General features: G+C 42.6%; 2 protein-coding genes and 2 long non-coding RNA genes across 7 annotated transcripts in view; 2 read left to right on the top strand and 2 right to left on the bottom strand.

Moving 5' to 3' along the window:
• The first annotated feature begins 2,170 nt into the window (after window positions 1-2,170).
• LOC126987180 (uncharacterized) lies at window positions 2,171-7,614 on the top strand. The gene is made up of 3 exons (XR_007740334.1): window positions 2,171-2,504; window positions 6,857-7,007; window positions 7,491-7,614. It is a non-coding gene; the product is annotated as an uncharacterized LOC126987180 (long non-coding RNA).
• On the bottom strand, window positions 6,074-8,360 carry LOC126987179 (transmembrane protein 134-like). Its single transcript, XM_050843971.1, has 3 exons — window positions 7,480-8,360; window positions 6,873-7,032; window positions 6,074-6,404 (listed from the first exon to the last, which is right to left on the bottom strand). Exons 1-3 carry the CDS (start codon window positions 7,684-7,686, stop codon window positions 6,226-6,228), a joined length of 546 nt encoding a protein of 181 aa, XP_050699928.1. The 5' UTR covers window positions 7,687-8,360; the 3' UTR covers window positions 6,074-6,225.
• A 942-nt stretch (window positions 8,361-9,302) lies between these two features.
• The window catches only part of LOC126987173 (ubiquitin-like-conjugating enzyme ATG3), a 7,939-nt gene continuing 2,241 nt past the window's right edge, over window positions 9,303-15,000 (top strand). For both annotated transcript variants that reach the window (XM_050843967.1, XM_050843966.1), the window contains exons 1-5: window positions 9,303-9,511; window positions 12,102-12,290; window positions 12,789-12,923; window positions 13,689-13,829; window positions 14,810-14,980. In XM_050843967.1, the coding sequence (XP_050699924.1) occupies window positions 9,440-9,511; window positions 12,102-12,290; window positions 12,789-12,923; window positions 13,689-13,829; window positions 14,810-14,980 (708 nt within the window). In that variant the 5' untranslated portion in view covers window positions 9,303-9,439. The remainder of the gene's footprint in view (window positions 9,512-12,101; window positions 12,291-12,788; window positions 12,924-13,688; window positions 13,830-14,809; window positions 14,981-15,000) is intronic.
• On the bottom strand, window positions 9,999-12,084 carry LOC126987177 (uncharacterized). 3 transcript variants are annotated; one of them, XR_007740318.1, is made up of 3 exons: window positions 10,567-12,082; window positions 10,106-10,172; window positions 9,999-10,042 (listed from the first exon to the last, which is right to left on the bottom strand). It is a non-coding gene; the product is annotated as an uncharacterized LOC126987177 (long non-coding RNA). The 3 variants fall into 3 exon arrangements; XR_007740317.1 differs by lacking the exon at window positions 10,106-10,172 and adding an exon at window positions 10,303-10,440 and having other exon boundaries at window positions 10,000-10,105; XR_007740319.1 differs by lacking the exon at window positions 9,999-10,042 and adding an exon at window positions 10,303-10,440 and having other exon boundaries at window positions 10,114-10,235; window positions 10,567-12,084.

Here is a 15,000-nt window from a genome sequence, read left to right as displayed (position 1 = left end):
CTCCTATCTCTCTCTCTATCTCCTTCGTAATCATTCAATCTCTCACGATACTGTCAGAATCTGGTATCCGATATCTCGTTCCCATGTTCCGCTGTGAGATATGGGGTGTCGTCGAGAGTGGGACATCTCACGGTCTATCTGGAGTCGGACTTTCCTATCTCTCTCTCTATCTCCTTCGTAATCATTCAATCTCTCACGATACTGTCAGAATCTGGTATCCGATATCTCGTTCCGATAAAGCGCTGTAAGATATGGGGTGTCGTCGAGAGTGGGTCATCTCACGGTCTATCTGGAGTCGGACTTTCCTATCTCTCTCTCTATCTCTTTCGTAATCATTCAATCTCTCACGATACTGTCGGAATCTGGTATCTATTATCTCGTTCCCATGTTCCGCTGTGAGATATGGGATGTCGTCGAGAGAGGGACATCTTACGAGTCTCACGGTTAATCTATTGTCAGAATTTCCTATCTTGGTATCTGTTGGTAATGTTATATTTTTCTTATCCTATCTCTTATCTTTTGTGTGTTATCCCTCTCTCTCTCTCTCCGGAAATGGCTATCTCTTATCTCTCAGAATTTCCCAGCATTTCATTTCCTATTATAATATATCTCATTATCTTTTGTAATCTCTCATCGCTATCTCTCCCAAAATAGCCTACTATCTCCCTCTCTCTCTCTCTCCGGAAATGCCTATCTCTTATCTCCCAGAATTTCCCATCATTTCATCTCCTATTATAATATATCTCATTATCTTTTGTAATCTCCCATTTCTATCTCTCCCAGCACTGTGTCCTCCTATCTCCTTACATGTCCAAACCATCGAGTCTCTCTGAGCACTGGCTATCTCTTATCTCCCAGAATTTCCCATCATTTCATCTCCTATTATAATATATCTCATTATCTTTTGTAATCTCCCATTGCTATCTCTCCCAAAATAGCCTACTATCTCCCTCTATCTCTCTCTGGAAATGGCTATCTCTTATCTCTCAGAATTTCCCATCATTTCATCTCCTATTATAATATATCTCATTATCTTTTGTAATCTCCCATTGCTATCTCTCCCAAAATAGCCTACTATCTCCCTCTATCTCTCTCTGGAAATGGCTATCTCTTATCTCCCAGAATTTCCCATCATTTCATCTCCTATTATAATATATCTCATTATCTTTTGTAATCTCCCATTGCTATCTCTCCCAAAATAGCCTACTATCTCTCCTATCTCTCTCTGGAAATGGCTATCTCTTATCTCTCAGAATTTCCCATCATTTCATCTCCTATTATAATATATCTCATTATCTTTTGTAATCTCCCATTGCTATCTCTCCCAAAATAGCCTACTATCTCCCTCTATCTCTCTCTGGAAATGGCTATCTCTTATCTCTCAGAATTTCCCATCATTTCATCTCCTATTATAATATATCTCATTATCTTTTGTAATCTCCCATTGCTATCTCTCCCAAAATAGCCTACTATCTCCCTCTATCTCTCTCCGGAAATGGCTATCTCTTATCTCCCAGAATTTCCCAGCATTTCATTTCCTATCATAATATATCTCATTATCTTTTGTAATCTCCAATCGCTATCTCTCTCGAAATAGCCTACTATCTCCCTCTCTCGATCTCTCTCCGGAAATGGCTATCTCTTATCTCTCAAAATTTCCCATGTTTTTAAAGCCTATCAATTTTATCTCTGTTACGTAATCTCCTTTCTCTCTCTCTCTCTCTCTCTCTCTCTCTCTCTCTCTCTCTCTGAACCTCCTATCTCTAATCTCCACATATCTCTCGGAATTTCCCATGTTGTATCTCTTATGTAAGCTTTTTATCTCTTGTAATCTCCTATGGTTTATCTCTCTCTCTCTCTCTCTCTCTCTCTCTCTCTCTCTCTCTAATACCTCAGAATGTTGTATTATTTCAAAGCCTAATTTATTTATTTTTTTAATCATTTCTTGTTATCTCTCTCTCTCTCTCTCTCTCTCTCTCTCTCTCTCTCTCTCTCTCTCTCTCTCTCTCTCTCTCTCCAGAACTTCCTATCTCTTATCTCCCAGAATTTCCCATGTCCTATCTCCTATGTAATCTTTCTCTCTATCTCTTATAATCTCTCTCTCTCTCTCTCTCTCTCTCTCTCTCTCTCTCTCGTCATAGTCTAGTATCTCTCTATCTCCTCGGAATCTCCCATCTCGTACCAGTATCTCCCGAGGCAACCCTGACCTCCACCCCACACGTCCGTTGAAACAACAAAAACAAAAACAACAACAACAAAAACACTCCCATGACTTGCCGGAATAGACGCGGGAATTTAATCGGCATTTCCGTCATCTGGCAAGCTTGTGAAAATTCCTGAGTGTGTTATCATTGGTGCGTCTGACGGAGCCCACACTTGTTGTTGTTGTTGTTGTTAATAGCGAGTTTTATAGAGTGCGTAGCCAAGTCTGGGGTGCGCGGTCCAGTTGCGTGAGACATCTGGTGGCCACTCCGTAAAACATCGCGTATAAGAGAAAAAATCGTGTAAGTTAAACATTCATTTGGATTTTGGACCCCGCGGTATTTCAGACGCGTGAACCAGACTCGCGCAAATCGAGTTACGTTTAATACAAAGCCTGATAGTTTTCTGTGTGGTGGAAAGCACTCAAAACACTACTTAACAATTATAATCGGAACTCAAATAGCTTTTTTTTTTTTTATTAATGTTTACTTTTTTGTGCCCTTGAGCTGTCTCCTTTGCTGTAAAAAAAAAAAAAAAAAAAAAAAAAAGTTTCCAAAGGCTCGGTTTTGGTTCAATGTTGATTTTCTAAGAAGATTTTTAAGGATTTTTAAGTTTCCCAACGAGCAAGATATTTATAAATCCTATTCTACATACTTGCCTAAACTCCTTTTGGTAACCTTGATCCTCTTTCCAAATAGATTCCAATCCTCTATAACACACACAGACATGGATTTGAACCCTATATAGAGGCTAATTTATGTCAAGCCTCTGAGAACACTTTGATATGAGATTGGATTCCCTGTTGGTAACCTTGATCCTCTTTCCAAACAGATTCCAATCCTCTATAACTCACAGACATGGATTCGAACCCTATATAGAGGCTAATTTATGTCAAGCCTCTGAGAACACTTTGATATGAGATTGGATTCCCTGTTGGTAACCTTGATCCTCTTTCCAAACAGATTCCAATCCTCTATAACACACAGACATGGATTTGAACCCTTTATAAAGAGAGTAAATTCTGTCAAGCCTCTCAGAACACTTTAAAATGAGATTGGATTCCCTTTTGGTGACCTCGATCGCACACACACACACACACACACACACACACACACACACACATGAGTTTCGACCTTCCCAAGATAGTTTTTGATTATTATTATTATTATTATTATTATTATTATTATTATTATTATTATTATTTTGTGTTATCAGTAATACGAAATAATTAATAGAATACTGTTAATATATCATTGTTAAGAGAGAGAGAGAGAGAGAGAGAGAGAGAGAGAGAGAGAGAGAGAGAGAGATATTAGTAGTTCTTGTTATCAGTGAAGAAATTCCTATCTAGTCTATCTGTGTGCGTGCGTGTGTGTGTGTGTGTGTGTGTGTGTGTGTTTGTGTGTGAATGACCTATGACAATGCTGTAATTCTCTCTCTCTCTCTCTCTCTCTCTCTCTCTCTCTCTCTCTTTCTCTTTCTCACATATGATTAGATACAACAGGACCCTGACAAACACACACACACACACACACACACACACACACACACACACACACACATGTAAAAACCTACACATGTACACATCCAACCCTCCACTCAAACAGTCACATGTGTACTTAATAATACCTAATTGAAACACACACACACATATACGCACACACCCCCATACATACACGAAGACGTAAGGGGGTCGTGTGCGCGCGTACATGGCTGTGATAAAAACGTACATGAGCGTATTTTATTTGGCAGCTGGAAATATAAGCGTCATAATAGCTGCGGAAATTCCAAACTATAAGCGTCGCGAATTGTCAGTCCCAGAAACAATAGATGAAATGAATGTTGAGAAAATGTCATTGCAAAATTCTTCATCTTCCGTGCCAGAAAACAATAAACGAAATGAATAACCTGAATAACAGCGTCAGAAAGTTTAAAATATAAGCGTTACGAACTCTCCGTCCTAAAAAGTATAGATGAAATGAATGTTGAAAAACTGTCATTGCAAAATTTTTCATCTTCCGGCTCAGAAAACTATAAATGAAATGAATAACCTGAAAAACAGCGTCAGAAAGTGTAAAATATAAGCGTCATGAATCCTCTATCCTGATCCTAGAAACTATAGATGACACGAATGAGCAAAAAATGTCGTAATGTAATTTTTTTGCCTTCCGTGCCAGAAAACTATAAGCGAATGAATATGTCGAGTAACAGCGGCAGAAAGTTTAGAATATAAGCGTAATGAATCCTCTATCCTAATCCCAGAAACTATAGATGACACGAATGAGCAAAAAATGTCGTAATGTAATTTTTTTGCCTTCCATGCCAGAAAACTATAAACGAAATGAAAAACCTGAATAACAGCGGCAGAAAGTGTAAAATATAAGCGTAATGAATCCTCTATCCTGATCCCAGAAACTATAGATGACACGAATGATTAAAAAATGTCGTAATGTAATTTTTTCGCCTTGTGCCAGAAAACTATAAACGAAATGAATAACCTGAATAACAGCGTCAGAAAGTGTAAAATATAAGCGTAATGAATCCTCTATCCTGATCCCAGAAACTATAGATGACACGAATGAGCAAAAAATGTCGTAATGTAGTTTTTTTTGCCCTTCCGTGCCAGAAAACTATAAACGAAATGAATATGTCGATTAACAGCGGCAGAAACTGTGTGGAATATAAGCGTCGCGAATCTTCCGTCAGAGAAACAATAGATGAAATGAATATTGAAAAAATGTTATTAAAATTTTTTCCCTTCCGTCGCAGAAAACAATAAACGCAACGAAAAAACGTCATAAAAGTAGCTAAAAAAAATATGTATAAGTGAAACGAAGAGATCGGAAGTGCCGTTAACACACACACACACACACACACACACAAACACACACACAAAAAAAAAAAAAAAAATCTGAATAGTGAAAATACGAGAAAATAACAACGAAGAAAAGAAGAATTAAAATAAAAATTATTAAAAAAAAGAATTAAAATAAAGTTAAAAATATCTATAGAAGCTGCAATATCATAAGCGTCACAAACACTCAATAGGAAGGAGTTGGATGCCTTTCGGAAGAGTTCAACACCCTCGCTAAACACACATACGAACACACACACACACTTCTATAATGCTGTACTAATATCTGTTAATAGCATCCAATTCCTTATAAAACACTAAGGTAAGACTGGATTCCCTTATGCTAACCTCAATCCTCTTTACAAGTTAATTAAAACACACACACACACACACACACACACACACACACACACACACACACACACACACTCAAACCCATATAAAATGCCTATACAATTTATCAAGGCATTCAAATCCTCCTTAAAACACTATATTATGCCTCAATCCCTTTTGGTAACCTTGATCCTCCTTCCAAATAGATTCCAATCCTCTATAACACACAGACATGGATTCGAACCCTATGTAGAGAGGCTAATATATTATGTGAAGCCTCTTAGAACACTTTGATATATGAGATTGGATTCCCTTCTGTTAACCTTGATCCTCCTTCCAAATAGATTCCAATCCTCTATAACACAGACATGGATTCGAACCCAATATAGAGAGCCTAATATATGTCAAGCCTCTTAGAACACTTTGAAATGAGACTGGATTCCCTTTTGGTAACCTCGATCCTCCTTCCAAATAGATTCCAATCCTCTATAACACACAGACATGGATTCGAACCCAATATAGAGAGACTAATATATGTGAAGCCTCTTAGAACACTTTAAAATGAGATTGGATTCCCTTTAGGTGACCTTGCACGCACACACACACACACACACACACACACGTACAAACACACTATCTTATCTTGTGAAGTTTGAAACATGTGGAATTCTCTCTCTCTCTCTCTCTCTCTCTCTCTCTCTCTCTCTCTCTCTCTCTCTCTCTCTCTCTCTTCATTTTCTCTTTCTTCATTCTTTTCTCTCTCTCTCTCTCTCTCTGACACACTTTCAATACACACACATATTTTTCTCTATCCTTACACCCACTCACCCCAGACCTCAGTTAAACAGCGGCAGGTTATAGAAGTCATACCCACGCCTGCCCCAGACCGCCAGGAGCACGTAGACCACATGGTAGGCCCCCGGGATGAAGCAGATTAGCCCGGCGATGATAAAGACCGACCCGGATAGGCTCTCTAAGGGTACAGCCTCCACCACGATGCCGACCACTAGGAGAACTGTAGGGAGGGAGAGAATGGGGGGTGTTATGGAGGGGGAGGAGGAGGAGGAGGAGGAAGGGAGGGAGAGAATTGAGGGTTATGTAGGAGGAGGAGGAGGAGGAGAAGGAAGGGAGAGAAAGAATGGAGATTACGTAGGAAGAGGAGGAGGAGGAGGAGGAAGGGAGAGAAAGAATGGAGATTACATAGGAAGAGGAGGAGGAGGAGGAGGAAGGAAGAGGGGGAATGGAGGATTACGTAGGAGGAGGAGGAGGAGGAGGAGGAGAAAAATGGGGTTAGGAAGGAAGGAAGGAATATATACAGGGGTGGAAAATCAGAGAGAGAGAGAGAGAGAGAGAGAGAGAGAGAGAGAGAGAGAGAGAGAGAGAAAAGGAGAGAAGGGAGGAAAGTCAGGGAGAGAGGGAGAGAAAAGCTAACCACATTATATAAATTCCTCTACCCTTACACCCAAGACCCCATAGCACTCACCCAGGCCGACGAGGAGCAGCACGAACGCGGCAGCCACCACACGCCACTTCTCCCGTACTTTGGGATGCCGGAACCACCACTGGGAGGAGCCATAGCCTGCCCCGCCACCCCCGCCGCCTCCGTCCCCTGGGATGAGTGAGTCGCTATCCCGGGATACAGCCTGGGGGGGAAGGGGGAGGGGGAGGGGGGGAGGAAGTGAGGGAGGGTGTGTGTAACTGTCTCTCTCTCTAGCTTTTTCAATTCTCTCCATTCTCTCTCTTTCTCATTACTGTTTTCTCTCTCTCTCTCTCTCTCGCTTTTTCAATTCTCTCCATTCTCTCTTTCTCATTACTGCTTTCTCTCTCTCTCTCTCTCTCTCTCTGTCTCTCTCTCTCTCTCTCTAGTCTTACCCACTTGAGAATAACCTGTACAATTAATTATAGGTCGTTAACATCAATACCATCAAACCAGTCTACTGTAATCATTAGGACATTAGAACCACTTAATAGATCGTTAACTCCAATACTAACAAACGAATCATAACCATTTAATAGGTCGTTAATATCAATACCAAGGAACGAGTCTAATTATAATCATTACGACATTAAATCCACAATAATTAACTTACATCCACGTCAGGCAGGACCATTAGGCTCTTCCCGCCCCCTGAGTCGGCCCCCCGCGCGCCCCCTGAGTCCTCCATGGCGGTGCCCCCCTTGGGTTTGAGGGGCGAGCGCTCAGTGGTTGCGCCGTACATCCGCACCACATCCTCCGGCTCCTCCTCGAAGGCGTCCTCGATGCTGAAGGTTGGGCGACCGCGAGGCTGCCGAGACATTGTGTGTATGGGGGTGTTGGATAATGCTTCTTCTTCTTCTTCTTCTTCTTCTGGTTCCTCCTTTCTCTTGTTCTTTTCCTTTATTTAATTCTCCTTTTCCTCTTTTTTTGGCTGTTTTTCCTTTCTTTTTCTTTTTCTTTTTCTCGTTTCTCCTTCCTCTTCTTCTTTTCCTTTATTTAATTCTCCTTTTCCTCTTTTCTCGGCTGTTTTTCCTTTCTTCGTCTGTTTTTCCTTTCTTTTTCTTCTTCTTTTTCTCGTTTCTCCTTCCTCTTCTTCTTTTCCTTTATTTAATTCTTCTTTTCCTTCTTGTTTCTTCCTCTTCTTCTTCTACTTCAAATTCTTCCTTCCTTCTTCTTCTTCCTCTTCTTCTCTTCTCCTCTCTCCTGTCTCCCTCTCAATGGCGCCTCACTCTCAACTGTTCACAAGGCAAAAAAAGTTATTAATTTTCCTCTTCCTTCTCCTCCTCCTCCCTCTTCCTTCTCTTCCCCCACTTGTATCGCTTCCTGGGTTCTTCCTCTCTCGTTCTCCTCTTCTGGTTGTTCTCCCCTCTCCTTATTAATGGCGTTTCAGCGTTAATTGTTTGTGTAATTAAAGGAAATGAACGATTTTTTTCCTTCCTTCCTCCTCGGCCTGTTTGTTTACATCGCCCACTGCTGCCAACTCGGGGTGGAGACCTTGGTTTTTCTATATATTTTATTTTTTCATTATTTCTTCACTATACATATTTATTTATTCATGGTGTATGTTGTCTGTATTTTATGTATATTTCGCTTTATTATTAAGGGAGAAATGCGGTAGTGGTAGGCTGTACAATTGATATGACTTTGATTTTATATTTCTCCATCTATTTCTTCTCTATTTCCTATTTTCTCCCTGTATTACTTCTTTATATAAGGCTAAAGACATTAATTCACCTCCCTCCATATTTATTTTACGTTATTATTAATTAAAAGATTTAGTGGCATTCTCCTCTTAGGCTGAGAACTGATATGGTAACACTGCTCTGGCTAGCCATCTCCATATATATATCTTAATAAATGTTAATAAATCTTGATATATAAAGAAGTAACGCCTCTTTTAATTATCTCTATGTATATAATAAGTTAAAGTTAGATAGTTATTAGTTTAAGCCTAATTATAAGGGATCTTGGTATAGTTTGAAATATTAACTAATCGAGGCTAAATATGTCTATAAAAGCATAATTACTCAAGAAAATGCAAAATTATTTACAAAAATATTCTTAAAACTGCTAAAATTGTCCTTAAATAGAGAAATATTGAGAGCCAAACCGTAACATGTTGTAATAGCAGTAGGCTCGTATCCATCCATCAAACCAACTATCTTTTTTATAATTAACTAACTAACTAACTAGACCTTACTAACTAATTAAATAACTTAAAAATATCCTTAAATAGAGAATAATAAATCCCAAAAGCCCTGACATGTGATAATAAGGGCAAACACATATATAACAACCTCCCAAACTCTATAGCACGTACTCATTAACTAACTAACTATCACTAAATAAATAAATAACCAACTTATAACGCCATAAATGTCCTTAAATAGAGAAATAATGACCAAAAACCCTGACATGTGGTAATAATAGTAGGCTCGTATCCCCGCTTGTTATGGTGGCCAGGGAGAGAGAGAGAGAGGCGTGCCCTGATAACGTATTTCTCCTCCCCGTGACCTCGTGACCTCGTAGTGTGACCTTTGACCTGACCCTGAGCCCTGAAGTGACCCGCCAGCATGCAGAACGTGATCAATACGGTGAAGGGCAAGGCGCTGGGGGTGGCGGAGTACCTGACGCCCGTACTGAAGGTAGGAGTCGGTCATCAGGTCAGGTCAGGTCAGGTGTCGTTCGGGAAGCTTGACCTTTGTATCGGCGCTTCCCTGATGATCCTCACTGGTCAATTTTCAGCTCTTGTTGCTCTCTCTCTCTCCACATTTCAAATATCACTCTTCAGGTCTTCTATATATAACAGTTCTTCAATTGTGTCCTCTCCTTCCTCTGTATTGAGTCTTTCACCTCACACAACTAACGCATTTCTTACTCTACTTGTTACTTGTGTTTCTTATTTATCTGGTTCCACGTAGGGGGCTTCGTGGTGCAGTGGTTAGCACACTCGGCTCACAATCGAGGGAGCCCGGGTTCGATTCCCGGGCGGAGTGGAAAAATTTGGGCGGGTTTTCCGATACCCTACGCCCCTGTCCACCCAGCAGTGAATGGGTACCAGGTTTTAATCGGGGGTTGTGTCCCGTCTCCTGGGGTCTGTTCCCTTCTCCTATAATTCCTTCCCCTTCCTGTCCGGCATATGACCACAGATGTTGCGCCCACTAAACAAAACTTTCCTTCCTTCCCCTTCTGTCTCTCTCCGGCATATGACCACAGATGTTGCACCCACTAAACAAAACCTTCCTTCCCCTTCTGTCTCTCTCCGGCATATGACCACAGATGTTGCGCCCACTAAACAAAACTTTCCTTCCTTCCCCTGCTGTCTCTCTCCGGCATATGACCACAGATGTTGCACCCACTAAACAAAACCTTCCTTCCTTCCCCTTCTGTCTCTCTCCAGCATATGACCACAGATGTTGCGCCCACTAAACAAAACTTTCCTTCCTTCCCCTTCTGTCTCTCTCCGGCATATGACCACAGATGTTGCACCCACTAAACAAAACCTTCCTTCCTTCCCCTTCTGTCTCTCTCCGGCATATGACCACAGATGTTGCGCCCACTAAACAAAACCTTCCTTCCCCTTCTGTCTCTCTCCGGCATATGACCACAGATGTTGTGCCCACTAAACAAAACCTTCCTTCCTTCCCCTTCTGTCTCTCTCCGGCATATGACCACAGATGTTGCACCCACTAAACAAAACCTTCCTTCCCCTTCTGTCTCTCTCCGGCATATGACCACAGATGTTGCGCCCACTAAACAAAACTTTCCTTCCTTCCCCTTCTGTCTCTCTCCGGCATATGACCACAGATGTTGCGCCCACTAAACAAAACTTTCCTTCCTTCCCCTTCTGTCTCTCTCCGGCATATGACCACAGATGTTGCGCCCACTAAACAAAACCTTCCTTCCTTCCCCTTCTGTCTCTCTCCGGCATATGACCACAGATGTTGCACCGACTAAACGAAACTTTCCAATTGTCAATGCTTCCATGTCAGAGATGTTTATAGTTCTTTCTTAAATTTGGAGAGATTCTTTGTTCTTCTTATGTCAGGAGGGAGCTTATTTCTTCTGAGCCATGGTGCACTCCTGTGATTTATGATTGCCAGTGAATTTGAAACAATTTGGGGTGTTTCCATAGGTCTTGGCAGTACAGATGACCTCAAGATGGCTGTATCCCTCACAATGATAGCATATAATTGCATGGTATCTGTCTCTCACCGTGTCTATTCCTCATTCTACTTTTAGCTTCTTGTGATTCTTGTCAGATTTTAGACCGGTACAATAGACTGTCTTGATTCTTGTCAGATTTTAGACTGGTACAATAGACTGTCATGATTCTTGTCAGATTTTAGACTGCGGTACAATAGACTCATTGAGAAAACAAACACACACTCACTGGTCACAACACACCAACACTTAAAAATAACACTTGATTCACTTCCCTCCCATGCACACCTGGCTCCCCCGTCCCCCCAACAGCCAATTAATATACATGTTATGCACCTGTACGGCTGCCCTGCACATCATATATCCAGAATCAGCTCTCTCACAGTTGGGTCACACCTCAATATGTAGTGCATCGTGCCCCCAGCTGCAGGCTTACAAAAAACAGCTCAGTCTTATCCTCAACACCCTGAATTGCGTGTAAGAACTCATTGCTGTCTAAGATGGTCTCCTATATTTTTTCCTTGGTCTCCTGTCTATGCCTTCTTTCCCTGTGTAGAAGCTTTTAGAACTAAGAGAGTTTTATTGACCTTTTTCCTCCTCTCTGCCACATCAGCTCAGAACATTTAAGCATGTCAACAACTCATCCCAGCTCCTGCACCTTCACAGCCCTTAACTCAACCTCATCTTTAACCACAGATATTTCCTTAGATAATTCTCACTTGAATTCATCCAGTTTTTCCACGATGCTGGTAGCCATTGATGCTGTATGGAGGCATGGGGTGCATATCCAATTGATTTTAGGTATATTCTCCAGGTTCATCCCAGACAAAATACCACACTTAACATGACACCTCCTAGGATACAAACAGCAACACTTCTCGCCTGTAAATTTTGCACAAACGTAACAGAAATACCCCAGTCCCTCAGCCTGACAGCAGCCATGTCAACACTCACCTCCACTCAGCACCAAGGTCACTCCCTCACTTCACTTGAGGGCTAGAAGGGCAATACTAGGGCTGGGGTCTGACTATGGACGCCCCTCTCTCTACCCCCTTTCCTCCCCCCCCCCAGGAGTCCCGGTTCAAGGAGACAGGCGTTCTGACCCCTGAGGAGTTCGTGGCGGCCGGCGACCATCTGGTTCACCACTGCCCGACCTGGCACTGGGCCGCCGGGGACAGTGCCAAGACGAAACCCTTCCTGCCCCCTGACAAGCAGTTCCTGATTACGCGGAATGTGCCCTGCTTCAGGAGGTGCAAGCAGGTGAGGAGGAGGAAGTAGTAGTAGTAGTAGTAGTAGTAGTAATAGTAGTAGTAGTAGTAGTAGTAGAGAAAATTGTTAAGAAAGAAAAGAAAGAAAGGAAAAATGAAGAGGAGGAGGAGTAGAGAGAGAGAGAGAGAGAGAGAGAGAGTGTGTGTGTGTGTGTGTCTTTAGATTTGAATGATAATAATAATAATAATAATAATAATAATAATAATAATAATAATGACGATTTAAACTTAACCTTCCCTTCCTTCCTTCCTTCCTTCCTTCCTTCCTTCCTTCCTTCCTTTTCCTCACCATATCTTCCTTCCTTCCTTCCTTCCTTTCCATCTCCAACCAACAATCTCTCCCTCCTCCTCCTCCTTCCTTCCTTCCTTCCTTCCCTCCTTCCTTCCTTCCTTTTCTTCACCATATCTTCCTTCCTTCCTTCCTTCCTTTCCATCTCCAACCAACAATCTCCTCCTCCTCCTCCTCCTCCTCCTCCTCTCCCCCTAACAGATGGAGTACAGGAGTGAGCAGGAGTTGGTTCTGGAGAGTGAGAATGACCCTGACGGTGGTTGGGTCGACACTCATCATTTTAGCGACTCTGCGGCGCTCGAGGAGAAGGTGGCGGACATGTCTTTGGAGGACAAGGTATGGAGGAGGAGGAGGAGGACTGTTTTAAAAAGTATGGAGGAGGAGGAGGAGGAGGAGGAAGGCTGTTTTAAAAAGTATGGAGGAGGAGGAGGAGGAAGGCTGTTTTAAAAAGTATGGAGGAGGAGGAGGAGGAGGAGGAAGGCTGTTTTAAAAAGTATGGAGGAGGAGGAGGAGGAGGAGGACTGTATTAAAAGTATGGATGAGTATATTTGCTGAAGAAGAGGAAGAGGAGGAGGAGGAGGAGGAAGACTGTTTTAAAAAGTATGGAGGAGGAGGAGGAGGAAAACTGTATTAAAAAGTATGGATGAGTATTTATGTAGAAGAAGAGGAAGAGGAGGAGGAGGAGGAGGAGGAGGAGAAAGGAAATGGCATAGGAAGGAAGGAAGGAAGGAAGAGAAATAAGAAGAGAGCCAGAGAGAGAGAGAGAGAGAGAGAGAGGAGGAGGAGGAGGAGGAGGAGGAAGAAGAAGAAGAAGAAGAAACCAACTAATTTTTCTCATTATTTTTCCTTTCTCTCTCTCTCTCTCTCTCTCTCTCTCTCTCTCTCTCTCTCTCTCTCTCTCTCTCTCTCTCTCTCTCTCTCTCTCTCTCTCTCTCTCTCTACCTATCTATCTATCTATCTCAATCTCTTCTCTTTCTCTCCTTCCCTTCCCTTCATCCTCCTCCATTCCTTATCCTCCTCCTCCTCCTCCTCTCTCTCTTTCTATCACCTCCTCCTCTTCTTCCCTCCTCCTCCTCCTCCTCCTCCTCGTCTTCTCCGCAGAAAACCACCAAGAATGGAACACTCAATTCCGCCAACGGTGATGATGGTGATGATGATGATGATGATGATGATGAGGATGATGAAGAAGCTGCGGATATGGAGGCCTTCGAGGAGTCTGGAATGCTGGAACAGGAGGACCCGGTGAGTGGTGATGGTGGTGGTGGTGGTGGTGAAAGATTGGAGATGCTGGTTAACTCATGCATAAGGGATTGGGACAGTACAGGGATGAGAGAGTGAAGATGCTGGTTAACTCTTGCATAAGGGATTTGGACAGTACAGGGATGAAAGAGTGAAGATGCTGGTTAACTCTTGCATAAGGGATTGGGACAGTATAAGGATGAAAGAGTGAAGTTGCTGGTTGCTGGACAGTACAGGGATGAGAGAGTGAAGATGCTGGTTAACTCTTGCATAAGGGATTTGGACAGTACAGGGATGAAAGAGTGGAGATGCTGGTTAACTCTTGCATAAGGGATTGGGACAGTACAGGGATGAAAGATTGGAGATGCTGGTTAACTCTTGCATAAGGGATTGGGACAGCACAGGGATGAAAGATTGGAGATGCTGGTTAACTCTTGCATAAGGGATTGGGACAGCACAGGGATGAGAGAGTGAAGATGCTGGTTAACTCTTGCATAAGGGATTTGGACAGCACAGGGATGAAAGAGTGGAGATGTTGGTTAACTCTTGCATAAGGGATTTGGACAGCACAGGGATGAAAGAGTGGAGATGCTGGTTAACTCTTGCATAAGGGATTTGGACAGCACAGGGATGAAAGAGTGAAGATGCTGGTTAACTCTTGCATAAGGGATTTGGACAGCACAGGGATGAAAGAGTGGAGATGTTGGTTAACTCTTGCATAAGGGATTGGGACAGCACAGGGATGAAAGATTGGAGATGCTGGTTAACTCTTGCATAAGGGATTGGGACAGCACAGGGATGAAAGAGTGGAGATGCTGGTTAACTCATGCATAAGGGATTGGGACAGCACAGGGATGAAAGAGTGGAGATGCTGGTTAACTCTTGCATAAGGGATTTGGACAGCACAGGGATGAAAGAGTGGAGATGCTTAACTCCACTACTACTACTACTACTACTACTACTACTATTTCTCCTTATAACAGAGTGTAGTTCAGACCATCCCCCCTACTGCTCCTACGCCTGCTGCCGCTGCTGCAAGTCCGGGGGGGGCAGGGGAGGGTGGGGAGATCCTTCAGACGAGAACCTATGACCTCCACATCACCTACGACAAGTACTACCAAACACCGAGGCTTTGGTTAACAGGGTACAGTGAGGTAAGGCCGGATCTCCTCTT

This window comes from Eriocheir sinensis, chromosome 64 (genome assembly GCF_024679095.1).
Source record: "Eriocheir sinensis breed Jianghai 21 chromosome 64, ASM2467909v1, whole genome shotgun sequence".
NCBI classification, from domain to species: Eukaryota; Metazoa; Arthropoda; class Malacostraca; order Decapoda; family Varunidae; genus Eriocheir; species Eriocheir sinensis.
The sequence above is the reverse complement of the archived record's forward strand: the minus strand, read 5'-3'. Positions and strand labels throughout refer to the sequence as shown.